At 36.3% G+C, this 19,735-nt stretch overlaps 2 protein-coding genes across 4 annotated transcripts in view; both read left to right on the forward strand.

Moving 5' to 3' along the window:
• LOC127643320 (cytospin-B-like) overlaps positions 1-2,425 on the forward strand; it is a 188,685-nt gene extending 186,260 nt beyond the window's left edge. For 2 of the 3 annotated variants that reach the window (XM_052126016.1, XM_052126018.1), the window contains 2 exons: positions 274-359; positions 2,162-2,425. In XM_052126016.1, the coding sequence (XP_051981976.1) occupies positions 274-359; positions 2,162-2,177 (102 nt within the window). In that variant the 3' untranslated portion in view covers positions 2,178-2,425. The remainder of the gene's footprint in view (positions 1-273; positions 360-2,161) is intronic. The other variant, XM_052126017.1, reaches the window with a different exon arrangement.
• A 1,859-nt stretch (positions 2,426-4,284) lies between these two features.
• On the forward strand, positions 4,285-17,289 carry LOC127643321 (adenosine receptor A2b-like). Its single transcript, XM_052126019.1, has 3 exons — positions 4,285-4,433; positions 4,643-5,113; positions 13,390-17,289. Exons 2-3 carry the CDS (start codon positions 4,794-4,796, stop codon positions 14,117-14,119), a joined length of 1,050 nt encoding a protein of 349 aa, XP_051981979.1. The 5' UTR covers positions 4,285-4,433; positions 4,643-4,793; the 3' UTR covers positions 14,120-17,289.
• The last annotated feature ends 2,446 nt before the right edge of the window (positions 17,290-19,735 follow it).

Below are 19,735 nucleotides of genomic sequence, written 5' to 3' on the forward strand. Positions count from 1 at the left end.
AGTTTTACTTTAGCCTAGAATAAAAATGTTGTCATCATCAACTCAACCATCATGCTATTTCAAACTCTTTTCTCTACATAATATAAAATATGTTAAGCACAATGTTTATTTTCACACAGTTAATTTTAGTCATTTGTTTTTTTGTCTTTTATTGAAAATTTTAATTTATCATTCTCTTCATTGTCTTTGCAGATGTAAGTTGTATTATTATGTTTATAGTGATAAATGTTTATATTATGTAATAATATCCATTCATCCATCCATCTTCTGTAGCCGCTTGTCCTATGTACGGTCGCCGGTAGCCAATCCAAGCTGTCTCGGGCTGAAGGCAGGGAAACACCCTGGACAGGTGGCCTAATGTAATAATATAGATTATTATATAATATAATAATGTATTATGTTTGTGTTGTGAATATACAGTAGCTGATTAATGTCACATACTGTATACTGTATAGGATGGTTTTGAGAGAGGTAACTAACTCATCTTCATTATTGTTGACAAAATAAAAAAGCTGGATAAGTTAAAAGCTAAAAGTCAAAGCTTGTTATGGTAAAAAGCTTTAACATTCTGTTAAACCAGTGTTAATCTCATCAATGAAATTGCAGATGCAAGTGTTCATTGACCAGATTTAACACTGGTTTAATAAAATTGTAAAGCTTCCTGTTATTCGCTAGAAGGTTTTCAGTAGGTATGCACATGATTCCCGTATTTAACATTCAGTTAACTGCGAGGTTTCACTAACTGTTAATCAGTTTTCCATCAGGATTTGGGACGTGGAAATAAATATAATTTATTGCAATAGAATAAATTTCCTCAAACACTACTGAAAATTGCAACAAATAAATTGTACAGTGAGCTATGAGCCTAAATAGCACAATACATAGATCTTCACATTAAAGTCGAACAAAAATAATATTGTCATGTGCGAGGAGTTACACTGCTATGGTTAAATAGCCTTTTCAGGGTGCTTAGATTTTTAAATAGTCTGAAATCAAATGCCATTGAACTTGAAAAATTATGGTACATAAATATGTACACCAGAGCAAATTGAAAAATGTCTTACTGTTTATCAAGCGCGAAAAACAACCTAGAATCATGTTTAACTGCGTAACCGTCACATGAAGCCCTCTTTGTAACCTGAACTTTTTCAGAACTGCAATAATAAAAATGTAACTTCTTTTTAAATTTACTTGGTCTCTAAAAATGCTGCTATCCAGTGCAAGTTACTGAAAGAAAAACTGTGAGATTGAGCACAACAGTCAAAGACGTCTGTCCAGAGCATGTTAACAGTACTGTATATGGAAAAACAGCGCAGGTGCACACAAGAGCATGTTTGAACAGCCCCTTATTTTCCCTATACTTGAAAAACTGACCCAGACTCGTCGGGTACCGGTTGGGTTGAAGACATCTGTTGCGAATAACAGAATAGTGATTTTAGTATTTGAATAGTGGCGTGTCGAATGGTTAACCGAATATCGACTATATGTGCATGTGCACATTTTCAGTAAATAACAACTTCAATTTCTGACTGTTCCTAAAACAAATCTATATTATGTCTTTAGAAGTCTTGGAATATAGCGTACAAGTTAAATTGACTACTTTTATTGTGCTTTTTGGCCTTAATGGAGCTTGACAGCCTCTGATTTCTATAAGCTTTTGTTGTATAGACAAGAGCAGCTCAGATATTCTTCAAATTTTCTCTCTGTGTTTCCAAATTTGGATTGACATAAGGGTGAGTAAATGATAACAGGATTTTCGTTTTTAGTTAAACTTTTCCTTTAAATCTGTGGTTTACTGAGAATTTGATAACTCCAGCTGAGATATGTTAATGACATTGAGGATGGTCTGAGTGTGTGTGCTGTGGACAAGTTGCAGTTGACTCCATCACATGTGATAATTGTGACCTTATTGGCTGTAATGCTAAGAAAGCACTCCTACTGACCTGTCTTAAAACCACAATACCCATATTTCATCATGACAACACTTAAAATGACTGGAACATCCTACCACCAGCTGAATGTCTCTTCTTTAAAGGCAATGTCGCAACCTCTGGCGGTTTGACAATGTAATTTTGTGCAATTGTGTTCCTCTTATGTTTTCAAAAACTCTCCATTACATATTAATGTCATTCTCTCTCTCTCTCTCTCTCTCTTTTTGTAGAGTATTGATGAATTGATGCACACAGACCGGCCGGACTGGCAGAGTGTCATGCAGTATGTCTCTCAGATCTATAAGTACTTTGAGACATAATTCTTGAAGGAAGAGGAAGGTGAACATAAGGGCAAAGAATCACTTTTATTTGCTTGGTCCAGTTCTCTTACAGCCAATCGCTCACTCAATCTCACACACACACACACACACACACACACACACACACACACACACACACACACACACACACACACACACACACACTCAAACACACTCACACACAAGTCAGGTTTTACTCTACATACAACCAGCATTTCACATGACTTCAATACTCACACATTCTGGCCTCAAATATCTCCTTTTTTCATACAATCCTCCTACTGTTCATTTCACATATGGACCTACATTAACTCATTTTTGGAAGTTTGAACTTGCTTGCTGAGTGTAGGTTTGTGTAGTCCTACAATGAAACATGGTGTAGTTTTTTTAGTGCAAATTTTTGCTCTACGTTCAGCTCTAACCTTTATAAAGAATGATTGGCAATATTATATATTGATATGCCTATAAAATATTTTGTAGTTTTAATTTTCCCACAAATTATTTAAAGATGATTTATTAAGGCATAAAACCTTGTTGACAATTTATTTGAAGTTGGTCGCTCAGTGACATCTAGCATCTATCCCAGTTATCAAAAGAGCCTTACATGTATTTACTCATTCCTCATTAACTAACACTAAGATTATTTTGCTAGTTAATTATTTTCTAAAAACATGTCAGAAACTCAATGTCTGATTGAATACTGTAAGACTGTTCAAACAACCATAATTGATTATTTAATGCTTTAAATAACATGGAATGTGTTTCAACTAAATGTAAAGGAATTTGGAAAGTACTGTCAAAGGGTTTAGGCTGGTCAGCAGTACGTTCTGTGCCACAAAAAATAAATGCTTGATTTCAAAATGTTGATTCAAGCTTATGGAAAAGCAATCATAAAATTATTTTTGGACAGAACTAAAATACAAATACAATGAGAGAAAGCATCTCTGTTTTCAAATATCATTTTTGAGGATGAAACTTTCTCAGACATGGTTTATCGTACTTCATCTTATTGGAAATGCTATTTATTGATGTTTAATAGTTAGATATTAAAGGACTGTGTATGTTATTTTTATCTCTTTGACATTGCAGTTTTGCCTTACGACAACAGATGGTTAATGGATGATAATGTGAATGGTATTAATAAAGATTTTTGTCAGTCATAAATATTGCTTTCTTGTTTGAATCCAAAAATCAATAGTTTAGAATGATCCTTTGTAAGACAAAATCCTATGTGATTTACACAAGTGAAATTTCGACAGACAGTGTGAAATCATACAGGCACCAGTTTTATAGGTCTGCTGAAAGCGCTTAAAATGCCATGCTGATGCAGTAAAATAGTCTGTGTGGTTAGAGTGGAGATCTCCTTTACTTTTATATATATATACAAAGAGTTTATATTGTACATCTTTAGGAGTTATACAATATTTTCAATTCACTCACTAACACATACCAGGATCTCAGAATTACTTACTTTTTTTCACACTTTCACACACACACACACACACACAAAAAATCTCTTTTTGTTTTTTTTTAAAAACATCTATGGGCTAGCACAGATAAATACAATCAATGTGTTAAACATCAATAAAGACAAATATAGAATCTAGCTTAAAAAGGAGATTACAAACACATTTTTACACAGATAGATTTCTTTGAAAACAAGATATGCCATTTTGCTTGCCAAGTAAATGTATCTTGTTTTAAGAATGTTAAGATACTTTACAGGAAAACAAGACAAAAATACTGAATTGTGGGGTTCTCTGCAAACGCGTTCACCTGTGTTCCGAAACTGCCTTTATTTCCATATATTGCATATTTCGATCAATATCTGCCTTTTTCTCACTTCACCGACTGTGTATTACATGTAGCCTCTATGTTGTTTCTGTCATTTTACAGAAAGCTCTATTCGTTCTGATAGTTCCTTCAAGAACTGCAAATCTAGTTTGAATTATTATATTATTATAATTTCTGCGCACAAGGGAAACGGTGTGTAAATCCAGAAATGAGTTTTGAGTGTGTGACAGGGGCGCGCGCTCGAGGAGGGGCGCGGCCACGAGCTGTGATGTGCCGCTTTTCTCCTTGTCATGTGTTGCGCTCACAGTGCTTACATGAAACACAAGACACGAATGCAAACCAGTGTAAAGAAGAGTGCCGAAAAACATTAAAAAGCTCCGAAGTGAGGGTAAGTAACCCGACAATATCTCATCAATTTTCATAGATGTGCAGTTTCACCTTTATTTTGACTAGTTGTAATAACTTTCGGGTCGTCAGTGATGAAGCATCTTTAAGATTTTTCTTTAAAGCAAAATTTTAAAGGAAACACTTAATAATCTATGGATAGCATATACATAAAAGATAAATGCAATTTACGCAATTTTTTCACACCAACAGATGGCCGTTTTGGCAAATCACAAACTTTGGGAATCAGTGGATTATTGCAGAAGATTGATACTTTTACCACTGGAGAAGCAAGACAGTATGGCAGACAGACTCATGACATCCTAACTACCGTTTACATACTTTCTCTTCAAAGTGTGCAGCGATGGATTCGCTTTACATCGCTATTGAATTGGTGATCGCTGTCGTGTCAATCGTCGGCAATGTGCTGGTGTGTTGGGCTGTGGCCATCAACTCCACTCTCAAAAACGCCACCAATTATTTTTTGGTATCGCTGGCCGTGGCAGATATTTTGGTTGGTTGTCTTGCCATCCCTTTTGCCATCACTATAAGCATTGGTCTGGAGTCAGACTTTTATGGATGCCTTTTCTTGGCTTGTTTTGTTCTGGTACTGACTCAGAGTTCAATATTTAGTCTCCTGGCGGTTGCCATCGACAGATATCTGGCGGTAAAAATTCCTCTGAGGTAAGTTTTTACTTTAATTATATTCCGCTTTCATTACCATTTAAGTAACAATCTTATTTTTGTTTGTATGGCCTTGATAAAATGGTCTAAGAAAGCTTTAGATAAATCTTTTCTAGATATGCTATTGCAGCTAATTTTACATTTACTGGCGCGAGCGCGTAAAACATTCCGCGCGCTTCACCTCAGCTGTTCTGCGATGTCCAAGCATTTTCATCACAAGCCGAGTGTTTAAGGAATGTCTTCTTTTAATTTTTTTTTTTTTTTACATAAGTTTAAAAACCCGTCAAAATGGCATGCAAAATTTGCATGCTTGGCTACAAACAAGCAATTTAACCTTTTCACTGGTATTGCCTAGGACAATTATGTACAGTTGGCTTTTGACAACGTGCCCCAGTAGCACCTGCCATCAAATAGAGCCTATTATAGTGTTTTCGGTGAATATATATATATATATATATATATATATATATATATATATATATATATATATATATATATATATATATACAATTTTAAGAGTATATTTCCTAAACTTGTAACCTATAAAAACACACGGCGACAAGTTTCCCCGACCTGTGTAACTTCACTTTTGCAATTAAAACATTAGAGTTACTGAGAAACAGCCCTTGTGACAACTAGCCCCGGTCTACTGCAAATTAGTTTCGCTAATCGATGTCATACGTGCATTTGCTCGTGCTTCTTTAGCATTTCGTCCGAAGTTCATTGAGTTGATCAAAGTTGAAACATTGAAGGTTTTACTCACAGGACAGCCCGAAGATTACACAGACACGCGCAAACTTAAGTGTAAATATCGTCTTGTCACATCTGTTTTTCTTAATCTTTCTTAACCTACAAATCTCGCAGGGGTGATTAAGACGTATGCAGTTGAAGAACATCCTGATGATGCACAAGGAAGGTCCAATGACAACAGATCTCGAGAAGTAGGATTAGGATTAGTAAAAGCTGGTCAACAAAGTAAAGATGTCTAAATGGAATTAAAAGAGTAAAGCGGAAACACGAGAGCCTATTTATGGGTCCATTATCAACAGGCCATCTACATTCATTGTAGAAATCTTGATCCTTTAGAGAGACGATACAAGCTATATTCAGGCTGTATATGATAGTCATTTTATTTTGATTCATTTATAATTTTTATTTTCATAATAGTCCAATTATTATCTATAAGAGTTAAATTATGTATTTGAGCTGTGAATTATGCTACCTAATCTTAGGACATTTCCACAAGAAATGTTGAAATACAAGTTTTGGAGAGTGTTACATTTCACACTGGTCAAATTCAATGTCAAGCTCCTGTCATATTTTTTCGGAATTAATGGAAATCAATGGAAAGAATAATGGAAGAAATAACAAAAGGAATTAAATATTGTGGATTCTTTCTTTTGCTGTTTGAGCAAATGGGTAAGCAGCTCCCTATAAACAATAACTTGATGTTCATTTTCTGGAAAAGGCTCCCTAAACTGAGGACTGAGGCAAAAAATTATCTTGATTCTGAGATTACCTTGTAGCAGTTTGACGAGGTAATTAAGGCCTTACCTACAGGCAAGTCTCTGGGGCCAGATGGCTTTCCCGCTGAATATTTTAGATTTTATGCTACAGAACTGGCTTCACTTTTGTTAGAAGTTTATACGGAATCATTAAAGAGTGGAAAGCTTCCCCCAACCATGACACAAGCCCAGATCAGTCTGATTCTTAAAAAGGAGTAAGTGTTAGAGTTACTGTCCAATTTCCCTGATACCTTTATTGGATGGATTAAGTTACTGTATAGACACCATGTAGGAGCGATACAAATATAAATCTAATAAGATTTACTTTAAAAATACAAAGAAAAACTTCAAATTGTTAGTATGGACATAAACCTTTATATAATGAGCTACATATTTAATTACAGATAATTATTGTCATTTTACATAAATTTGTCTGTAATTTTAGAAAACAGAAAAATACAGTAATAATAATTTAGTAATTTTTCAGTAAAAAAATTAGAAATACATGTAATTTGTCATTATTGTCATAAAACGTAAACTTCCAATTGGGTTAATTTACAAATAATGTCTGTAATTTTACAGAGATTTGAATACAAAGAAATGGAAAACTACTGTAAAAATGTAGAGTTAATTTTGACCCCTTAATAAAAAGTTTTTCAAGCGATGTGGGCAGGTGGGCTTCATTACATTTATCTATGATTGGGAAAATCAATGTTATTAAGATTAATTTTATTCCAAAATTCAACTACCTGCTACAATCTCTCCCTATAGATGTCCCCCTCTCTTATTTCAAGCAATTTGATAGCATAGCGAAGTCCTTCATTTGGAATGGTAAATGTCCCACTCCTAGATTACATTTCAGTAAGTTACATAGTCCGATTGACAAAGGTGGGCTAGGCCTACCCAAGATTTAGTTTTATTATTATGCATTCGGTCTCATACATTTGACTCATTGGGCTCTTCCTCCTGAGAGAGTCCCTCCCTGGGTTTGTATTGAACAGGAAGTTCTTGCCCCTATTTTGCCATTGCAAAGCCTTTCTATCAAACTAACAGCAGAAGTTAAGTTACACCATTTCGCATTTGCACGCGGTTAATTCTGACATTTATTTAAATGCTGCCTCGAGCATATGGCTGAACCCCAAATGATGTATTAATAAGTCCCCTTTCTGCTGGTCAGTGTGGATTCTGAGGGAGGTTATTACACTTGGTGACCTGTATGAGAGTGGAGTGTTGAGATCCTTTGAATATCTGCTTTAACATTTTAGGATTCCCAGGTCTCAATTCTTTACATATTTACATCTGCCACCTGCTCTGTACTATTTTTGGGAGTAGCATACATATAACTGGGCAGATACTCTAGAAGTGGTGATTACTGCTACATGAGGCATCAGAGTATTACTCCCTGCTAATTCATAGTCTGGGGTACGGAGCATCAACTTCTCTTAAGAGATTATGGGAGAAAGATTTAAACTTGGATTGGAGGAGGGAGTGTGGGCTAGGATTCTAAAAAACATCAAGTCTACATCTAGAGATGCAAGAGTGTGTCTGATGCAATTTAAGATTTTCCATCGATTCTATTGGATGATTTTAGGAGTCATTAATATAGGGGATAAATACATAAGAAATTGGGTTCTAGCCAGTGTTGTGTTGGACAGACAGATCATTCTTACGGGATGGAAGTTTGTTAAAGTCCATATAATGTGATTCTGTATTTTCTGTCATGTTTATTTAATCTGTGACTGGAATCAATACAAATTGTAATAACAAAAAAAAAAATTCTGGAATAGGCTGTGTGTAAATGCACCTATTCTTTTTTTTCTAATTTATTTCTTATCTTTGGGTGTGTTTAATTGAGCATTGAATGGAACTTCCTAAAGGATGACCGCATAGTGGACTGATAGACCAAGGACACAGTACAAGTCAACCTACAGTATTGATCTTTAATCCATTAGAGTGAATCTTTAGGACAGTGCTGCTTAACTTACTTAACTTCTGAACATTAACTACTGTATGGTCTGTTTGTAGTATCTTGAGTATCCCATTCTGGAATGCTGCTTGTTTTTTCTTTTTTTGGCAATGTGATCTTTTAGGGGGTGAACTATTCTTTTAATGCACCTGTTCACATGAGTAAAGCAGGAGAGAAAACACACACACACACACACAAAAGAGAGATACGATTGTTAAGGTGTTCTGTGCAGTTTTTAGTGTGTTGCTGTGTTACTGCTTGTGTGGTTGCTTACTGGTCCAAGTCATTTGAACACACTCCAATGCCTCTATTACAGATGCTGCGTCTTAAAGCCAAGTCAGATGCATTGATGCCTCACTGCCCGGTCTGTCAATTACTTCAAATGCAGTGATTTGCAAATGAAGGCACCTTGTAAGTAGAGGTCTGCATGGGCTTTAAAATGAAACCCGACCCATACACGAGACGCGCTGCCACACCCTTCCTGGCCCGAATATTACCATCAGATTTTAAGCCTGAGCACAAATGCCCAAACTGAAATTGCTCTCACTCTTTATAACTTCTTCTCCTAACATGTATTGTTGCAGTAGTCTGTATTATATGTAAGCATTGTACGCAACAAAATGTACATTATAGTATTGAAACAGTAAACATACAAGACACAGCGGCCCCTCAGCACACAAGAGCAGAAGGAATTGGTTACTATTTATCAAGAACCAAAACTTTGCTAGATGCAGAAAAAAAAAAACTGCGAGACGTGATCCAACAGTCACAGATGTGTCCAGAATGTGTCTACATAGGAAAACAATTAGAAAAACAGAGCAGACACAATGAAAAACACATTCAGTGTGAACAGCCCATTATTCATCAGTTCTCATGTCTGTGAGTGAGAGCACTTGCGTGAAACAAGTTAGTTAGGCTTGTTTATTTTTTCATTAATTACAAACGTGTACCCAAAGTCGTACTTAAAAAACTGTCCGGGTTGTGTTGCTGATCTCGTAAGAACCCTGGTTTCAGATGGCCTTCTGAGACACCATTATGTCATGTCCAATGACCTAAAAGTATTTATAGTGAGCTTTAGACACACTCGAGCAATTATTCAGTGACTACAATGCTTACTAATAAGAAATTGAATAGTTTATATTGTTTATAATTTATAAACTGATTACTTTCACCCACTCCATCAGACGCCATATTTATTCGTTCAACCAACCAGCGCGCTCACATGCAGAATTTTGAGATATCAAAGTTAGCTTGATTTATACTGCCTTAAAAAAACTCATATCAAGACATTTCAGTTGACTGGATGACTCGGATGTGCCTTGATGCTTTCCAGCCTCCATGTACAGTATCTTAAGACATACATTTTCAGCTTTCAGATGCAGCCAGAGTTAATCATTCCTACTCCTCCACCATCCTGTAGAGTTCAGTTCAAACTCTGCTCCAACACACCTGCCTCCAATTTTCAAGTTAACCCAAAAACCTTGATTAGTTGGTGTGGCAGGGCGGAGGGCGTGGACGGGCTGTGATGCTGCACACCCGGCCCCTAATCAGGCTGATCAAGGCCGAGAGGTATAAAGTTGACCGGAGGTATAAAGTTCAAGAGAGAGAGAGAGAGAGAATTACTGCATGTGTTTATGTTTGTGTCTTTTTGTTTAAGTTTGTTATTAAACTATTATTTTTATTTTCAAGCTGGTTCTTGCCTCCTCCTTTCCCATTTACCTTGTTACAGTTGTTCAGGTGCAAATCTTAGAGCTGGAAGGGAAAGTGGCTCCATGTTATTCTGGTTCCTAGATATAGTTTGGGCACCTTCTCCAATGTACTGTAAGTCTATGGCAGAGTTTCTTTACTCTGAGTTTCTTTACTCTGGTCATAAAAATCGTATTTTATCTAAATTACACAATGATGATTAATCGACTTTATAGACATTACAGTTTTATTGTCTGTTAATGCTGATATTCTGTAAAGCTGCTTTGAAACGATGTGTGTTGTGAAAGGCGCTATACAAATAAAATTGACTTGACTTGACTTGACTTGGAGTAGCCCCAGAATTGCAAATTTTTTGATGTCTCCCTGATTTGACCCAACTAATTCAGGTCATGAAGCCTCTGCTAATGTGCTGACGAGTTGCATCTGTTGTGTTAGATAAAGGAGACATGCAACATGTGCTGAGGTTGTGGATTTTATTTTTTATTTATTTTTTACCTTTTAACTAGTTTTATTGTCCCCCAGACTGATCTGCCAGACCTCTCTGATTCACTTGTGATGCACTTGTGTTTGAATGGGAGCAAATCCCAACTGCCATTTTACTAAATACAGTGTAGTGCAAAACCTTCCTAGAGGAGTGGAAGCTGTTACTGCAGCAAAGGGGAAATTAAACGTCATCAAGCTAGAGGTAACAATCAGATTTCTTGCAGCACAGGTTTAAATTTAAACCGAGTTGAAGGCTGTAGCAGATGGTGCGTCCATGTGTTTTGTGCAGGAGAGGGCAGTCAGATAAGAGCCTTAAATATCTGATGTGGATATCTATTTTTAGATGATTAATTTATGAATGCAAAAAACAAACAACAAAAAGATTACCATTATTGTTTTATTTTTGATAACAATAAACAGAAAATCCATCGTAAAAATGTGCACACAACACGTCCATCAAATTATCCAATATTTAGAGCAGGCTATAGTCAACAGAGCTTTACCAGAATGGCAGAGCAATGTGTCATGAAAGGATGTGAAACTGGGACTAGAAAATTGTCAATTTAGTGTTAAGAAACCAACCTCAGGCAAGTCGGATGGGCATCATGCCACACATCATCTGATAATAGCAATAACAGAAAAATAAAACATTACTTGTGTAATGTTTTACAAAAAATTTATAAAATAATATATTAAAAAAAAGTTACATCTTTGGAAATCATTACTCTTAATAAAATTATTGTATCATTGATCACTGTTGTCTGGCGTGCTTGGTCTGATGGTTGAGCAGGGAGCACACCTACCTTCACCTTGTTGCATCCCACCCTTAAGGGACATAGTAAAATCAGTTGCAAGCAAAGTCTCCTGTGCACTGTGTGTGAGGAGCGCAATTTGAATGGTCACCATACTTTTTAAATTAAATATTGATGTAATTTACTGTCAATTTAATTGTCATAGAACAGGAGGAAAACTTTGTCTATAATTTTCCAGATTTTATACCCCTTTATCAGAAATGTAGGGGATTTTCCCTTATAAAACTTTACAATTGTTCTTGTTTAACTGCGGCATTTGTTGTAACGGGAAAAACGGGAGTGTTGACAGGTATGGGGTAAGACCATTTATGGCTCAGGGGTTAGATCAATGTAGAAAATAAACTATAGTATATGTTATTAAAAACAAACATACAAACTAATGGCCTAAACACATTTAGAAACTTAAGTTACAACTTTCACAGTTGTAAAAAAATTATAAAGTCTAATAGATTCGCCCTAATATATTGAATAGGAATCTGTATTGTTTCTGTCATAATACTAGTTAATTTTACTACAGTAAAAAACATAAGGACTTTACATAAGTGCTGTAATTTAGAACAGTCTGTGTAAAATGTCAATTGGGTTGCATAAGTGTTCTGCGCTGCAATATCAAGGGAAGCCTTGCTGACTGCAGCATGTGATCAGCTCTGCGCTATCCTATCTCTCTGGCTCTGCAATGGCTTGTGACACAATCATGTGAAAACCAGGCTTCAATCATGCCATGCAAAAGACGAGTCTGCGAGAAGTATATTCAGTGCTTATTAAGCACTGAAAGCAAGATGTACTCTATATGATTAAATATGCTTTGGTGGCCTAATGTGTACAGAATTTCAATGCAAGGAAAACCCTGAAAACATCAGCTGCCAAAGTGGCTAGTAAGAGTGATGGAATTACGCTTCAATGCCGATTTCTACCCGCATTTGCCAGGTGGGCGTGTGTTAATATGAAGCCCTGGTCACGCGTCAAAGTTTAATACTTAGGGTTAGGGGTTTGTTTATATGTGCTGTTATCTCTCTATCCCTGTATCTGTCACTGGAGCAGCACCAGTAATGGCTGTGGCAGTCCAGGTCTCTCAGAGAAAGGTTGTGGTGGGTGTGATGTATAATGCAGCTCATGTATTACTTCACTTTTCATGGAAGCAGAATAAGAGCCTCCTATTGAAAGTTTAAGCCATCCGAGTGTTTTAACGCGAAGCTATCTTCCCCTATCTCTCTCTTTCTAAATAAATTTTACTGTATATACAATAAACAACTTTTAGACACTTAAGTCACACATAAATACTGCGTGCATGAATATAATTGCATATATAATAACATATCAATACAAGTAGCACCTGCAAACAAATGGTGCTAGACCTTTTCACAGATGACATCACTTTTTTGAGCCATATTTGAACTAATTGGTCTTGTGTTGAGGTGATTAAGTGTATAAAGTTCTCTTGTGTCTTAGCAGAGTAACAAATGGTGCATTTCATCGCATTAACTATGGACATGTTCTACTAATGTTTGACAACATTTTCTTTATTTGCCAGTATACCTACTTTGAATAGTATATCTTTTGTTTTACAATCTTAAACCCAAAAAACTATTTGTTGAAATGTTTTGCTTGAAAAGTGAGCTTTTATCTTTTGTTATTTAAAGCAGTGGCATTCTTACAGTGGCTTAAGTGTCCAATGACTTTTTGGGGCCACTGTATATACAATGAATGTGCCAGACTTTTAATATTTTAATTCTTTATTTTGCCAATACAATTTTTTTGTATTGTCTTTATTAATCTATGTTCTCCATCCACTCCTCTTTTCAGGTATAAGGAGCTTGTCACAGGGAAGAGAGCAAGAGAGATCATCACAATTTTATGGATCTTATCCTTTATCATTGGACTCATCCCATTTGTGGGCTGGAACAAAAGATATATATCCTGTTCCAGAAACGAAAGCAACTCTTTAGAGTCTACCAACACTAGCAATGCCGCCGAGATGGAAACAGGCTTCTTGAGAAGCTGTTGCCTCGAGTGCTTGTTCGAGAATGTGGTGGACATGAGCTACATGGTGTACTTCAACTTCTTTGGTTGTGTGCTACCACCTCTCCTCATCATGCTGGGCATTTACGTGAAGATCTTCACCGTGGCACGCAAACAGCTGCGTCATATCGAGCTCAAATGCAGCGTGAGCAATGGCGAGAATCACCACCATGGCTTGCTGCAACGGGAGATTCGTGCTGCTAAATCACTATCCATCATTGTGGGCTTATTTGCTCTTTGCTGGCTGCCCGTACACATCTTGAACTGCCTCACTCTCTTCTACAGCCATCTCAAGAAGCCCAGCTTTATCATGAACATTGCCATCATCCTCTCGCATGCCAACTCCGCCGTCAATCCCATCATCTATGCCTATCGTATTCAGGAGTTCAGAGTCACTTTCAGGAAGATTTTGAACCGACATTTCCTTTGCCAACGGGATGAGATGTATCTTAGGTCCAATGGAAGTAGCAGACACAAAGACCAGATTACAATGACCATTGACCCTCTAATATAGTTATAGTTCTTTGTCAAAATATATGGAGAGAAATGTTTACAGACCAAAGAACTGCAAACAATCTAACGATGTATGTTCAACATGTCAAAGGTTGTGGCCCACTATTAATCAAAAGACATGTCTGAACATCTTCATGATTTGTTAACGTTAAACTGTGAAGAAAAGTCTGTGGAAAATTGATGGAGTATATTTCAACTTTCAAACCTGAACAAGCACTAGCAAACTTGAGCAGGAGCCATATTCAGAGCCTTGGTACAGGAATGCAAGCGAAGATTGATTCGTGTCCCACTGTAACTGCTAAACTCTAACATGCATGAAGATCCTGTAGAAAAATTTAATAATAGGAAATACCTGCTTTAGTGTGCAGCTTTGCCAATTAAATGATAACAGAATAGCCCAGAAGAACAATCTTATTTGAAATGGCTGATATAGAGGGGCACTCAAAGAAACAGCATTTAGCATGACCACTGTTATAATAAGTGTTATTTTTAGTTCCATGCTTTAATTTATTAGGACCATATGATGTTTTTGTATGATTAAGATGATGCTCAGGAATTCACGTGAGGTAAAGACATATTTAAGAACATTGGTTATCCATTCACAGCACAGTTAAGCCATTTGTTTTAGTCTTGACTGTTTCACAATGATCCAGAAACCAATTATTTCAGGAAATAACAGGGACACTGCTATCAAATACACATACCACGTATGTTGGCCCCAAGAAGTATTTAGTATTTAGGCACTTTAACTGCATCTAAAATGTATGAATTTCTGCAAAAACAACTAGATCTTTTTCAGCCTGATCTCTTGATCTCATGACTGGCAAAGATTCTGCAAATTACATTATGTGCTTCTTTAAAAGTATACTTTTCATTTTTGTAATTACTTGAACCAACTGTTCAAGTCATTTGTAGTCAATGTATGAAGTAATTTCCCCTTAATTTAACACTGGTTAGACAACCAAAATGTCTCCAATTACTTTTTTTCTTAGTTTTGAGCAGGATATCTATATATTGTTGAATAATTTAAAATCTAACAAACTTCTGTTGCCACTTGGGTTCCAAATGTCTTGAGCGCCAACTTTTAAGGTCCACTGTAGATGTAGACACTCATTTTCACTGTTCCTTTTTATGAACAACCCATTTACCATATATGACCATTACATCCTCTTTCATGCTAGCACATACAGTACATACCCACTGTCCCCAGATGTGATGGCACAGCACACTGGGATCAGGCATACTGATTTGACTGCCCTGCTAATGTGTCACAGCCCTTAGGACTCAGTTTGTCATTGAATGTCTGACTGTGACAAGCCACCCAGACCAAAACATGATCAGCTGACCTAAAGCAAAGACTGTCTCCTCTAGAGAGAGATTTACAGTGTCTAACTAGTTTATGACACACCATACTGTCTGTACTGTGACTTTATTCTATTACTCACTGATTGTCACCTTTAGAGTATACCTACTCTGCAGAACAAATCTGAGACTTGGTCTTCTTTCATTGATGCCTTTTCATGCCCAAACTGGCTAGCATTTCCATGTATCATTTAGGATACATTTTGCACTTGAACAAATATGGTTAAAAAATAAAATCTTAGTGGATTCTGAGCCATGTCAATGCAGTAAGTGCACATGTTCCTGATAGGTTTGTATCTTGCTTGCAAAATGTCCCCTAATCCCATTTTCTGTCTCTCTCCGACATATATTGGTCCAATTAAAGTGGCAAAAAGCCGATCCTCAGAAAGCTCAGAGAACAATACACGTGTTGTTAGACACCATATTTTGTGTGCCGTATTATGAGATCATATTATTTCAAGAACATTATCCCTTCCAGACTGCAATTATGCTCCAGGGACACAAAAATATGACCATGCTTTATTTCTACTCAAAATGCAGTTATAAGTGAAATGCATTTTCATAATTTTATTTGCACATGCTGCCATGCTGTCTTTCAAAGCATGACACTCCTAGTTTGTTTTAGCAGCATCTAATCTAATATTTCCTTGTGATTTGGGTGGGACTAAATGAAAAACCTAAAGTAAAAAGTGATGTCCATTGGACTGGATGCAGGGTCTGAAAGAGTTATCTTGGGGGTCTGATGTTCTTATAGCAATATTCTCAAGAAATTAAACAAAAAATGTTGATTGTGGTCTATCCTGCCCATATGTTTATGAGACCACATTTAAAAGTGATTTATAAATCAAGTAACCTTATTATTATATTTTTGTGGGAGTGAAATTGTAAAACCGTGTCCTAACCAGGTGTGATGCCATAAAGCCACAAGCGATAAACACCATCTATTTCATGTAGCCTATCCAACTACGAACATGACAAGTACAAAGCAGCTAGACCTTTGGTCGGTTGCTTGGTTTCTATTGCGCTCATATTTGTATTCAACATCAAATATGTTCAAATTGGCTGTGATTTTTTTGCCATCGCTCAGTATGGACAGACAAATTGCATGTTGCTTGAAACTTGCCACGTCGAGCATGGTAAGGACACTATGATGGAGTGGATTTCACTTGAATCCTAAGTCGTCATCATATCCACTTTTGGTACCCGACTCAAACTGACAGATGCACTGATGTGTTTGTCCCTGACAGTGACATGTTCTCCCCAGCCTTTCCAAAATCAAGTGAGCGCCGCATCCACAGCTGTGCCAATAGAGACAACAGTAAAAGCATGATTCTATAGATTGAGAAGAGTGCTTTAGACAGACATGAAGTGGTTTGTCAGCAGTATTTGTCTCTAAATGGTATAAATGGACATATTTGCTTTGTTACAATTTGTAAGGGCTAAACTACAGGAGTGTTCCATATATCTTGGACCTTCCAATGGAGACGAATCTGTACTGCACTGTACCTGTGTGAGCTGATGTTTTAGTCCTTTATTTATATTAGTACTTTGTCTGGTGCACGCAGTGAAACAAAAAGGCCTTTTTTTTAATTAGTCAGGTGGACCTGAACATTATTCGAGTTTTAACCATCATGCCTTTGGAAGAGCAAACAGAAAAGAATCTGTGCTTTTAAATGTTTTTGATGTATTTGTCACTAATCTGCATACACTGTGATGTTCTCTTTTAAGTGTTGAAAAAATTGTTTTACTACAAAAAAAACTTTAGCATCAAATGGAGACTTGTTATTTAACATTAAAAAATATCTATGTATGGTGAATTATTTTGTTAATAAAAGCAATTTATATAAAAGTTCCCACTTTAGTACTCTTTATGAAGTTAGGATGATTTGAGTTGTATTGGATTTTACTTTAGCTCAACTGTGCTGCTATCAGCAGGCCTCTTGTTTATTCAGAAGGAAAGTGTGTCTGCATGTGTGTGTGTTGTAAGAAAAAGTGTGCAGACACTGTTTAAATAAAGTCCTTTTATACTCTACCAGAGCCAAATCCACAAAGACCATGACTGCAGCTGTAGTTTATATGTTGGTTTTCATTAAGATAACTCAGATATTACATTTCACATAACATTGTCACATTCATTCAAGCTGCATTCATTATGCTATGAAGAAGAATGTGAAAATGCTACATGTTATAACCAAATTATTGAGGCCTCTACTATATATCCACCAATGGAAAATTAGATGAAAGCATTGAAACAGATTTGGTTTTTGGCCATTCTCCATTGCTGTAAAACAGTAATCATGTCCTTCTCATGCAAACATATTCCACTAGCATCTAGATGTGCATATAATAAACAACAAAACTACATCTGGCAAGAAACCTCATTTTTTCAGGTTTTACATTAAACCTGTTTTTGTCAAAGACTAGTCTCTAGTTTCATCTGATATGGCATTTTGAAAACTTCAGCGATTCATCTTAAAACGGCAAAGAAAGGGCATTGAGATTTTGTCGCCAAAGTAGAGAAAAAAAACATTGTAACAAGTCAAATCATTTGTATTTTTATAGTTTTTGATTTGTGCTTTTCCCAGTAAACATTGTTCCAAAGCAACTTTTGAGACAATCAACTGTAACGTCTCAAAAACATGAATAACCAACTCTCCTGGAAACATAATAAACAATTTGATAAAAAAAATATACTTTCTATAGCTTGGTTTTATTTAAAATGTATATTATAAAACAAATTATTATATTTTTAATGAATTCATATTGTAAATATTAAAACTTAAGTCCCATTGTCCCCATATCATTTTAAGGAAAACTATTTGCTCTTCAAAAAAATGTGGGGCTACTAGTTAAAAATCAAAATGGGAAACAGAAAATGCACACAGCAGTCGCACTCGGGTCTCAGGAGTTCATATCTAATATATCTAGTTTATATCTGTTTTGTTTTTGGCACAATTCAGAGTAAATTCCAGAGACTGTTGTGTATGAAAATCCCAGGAGATCAGCAGTTACAGAAATACTCAAACCAGCCCATCTGGCACCAACAATCATGCCATGGGCGAAATCACAGAGATCACATTTTCCCCCATTTTGATGGTTGATGTGAACATTAACTGAAGCTCCTGACCCATATCTGCATGATTTTATGCACTGCACTACTGTCACGTGATTGGATGATTCGATAATCGCATGGATGATTGTTGGTTTGAGTATTTCTGTAACTGCTGATCTCCTGGGTTCCCTTTCAAGAGGTCTCTCCTACTGCGTAAGTAGCTTACGCTATGGGAAAACTCAGTTTCTCGAGAAATATTGAAGTCTTTATGTAAAACGCATTGCAGCTGCACAGCAGACAGCAATGAGCGAGGCAGCTCGGTCATTGGCTGTGCTGCGGCAACTTGCTCAAACCAATGACGGGGTGACTCTGAACGCGCAACCAATGAGCGCCGCGCCAGCGGCTCAGAGCCCGCCAAGATGGGCGTGGCTAAGGCTATATATTAGGCGCCCGTCATGAGAGTTCTTTAGATTTAATCTCCTTCAGCAAAGACCTTCTCTTCGCTGGATCCTCCGGATTATTGGAGTCTTTTCCAGGCATGAAAACTACGTATTGGCATGAAATACAAGTGTATTTTTATGATATCAGTTTTGTTTTTATTTTCATTTTAAGTTTAGTAAATTTTACTACTTCTTTAAAAAGCATTATTTTGTTTTTAGATCGTAATGTTTGCAATGTTAGAGTGTAATGTGATTTGACCCCTTTTTTGGATAGACTGAAAGGTTGCATTCACTGTTTGTTTTCATAGCCTTCAATATGAACATTGTTTGTAGGACAATATTTACCAGGATATGAAATAACTTTTTTTTTTTGTTTAAATTAAATACAGATTTAAACAAAAAAGTTAAATACTGAGATTATACCATCGCCATTTAGCCCCAAAATTCAGATTTCTTTGGCAATTGCCCAACCCTAACTTATGGCATGCTTTAAATGCTGAATTTCCATTTTTAGCGACGCAGTAGGCTAATGATAAATTAACAATTATCTGTTCTGCATTAATAATTCAATTTGTTTGAGCCTGGAGCAGAAATGCTCCCTTGCGAGGACGGTTTTTACGCCCGCAGATACGGTTCTGTGCGCTCGTACTACATACACGCACATGATTTGTATGTGCGCTATTATGGTACTAGGTAAATGCCATACGAAAATTACCCATAATGTGTAACCTTAACTGTTTTATGCCTTAATTTCAAAATGAGT

The sequence above is a fragment of the Xyrauchen texanus genome, chromosome 4 (assembly GCF_025860055.1).
Source record: "Xyrauchen texanus isolate HMW12.3.18 chromosome 4, RBS_HiC_50CHRs, whole genome shotgun sequence".
Taxonomy (NCBI): domain Eukaryota; kingdom Metazoa; phylum Chordata; class Actinopteri; order Cypriniformes; family Catostomidae; genus Xyrauchen; species Xyrauchen texanus.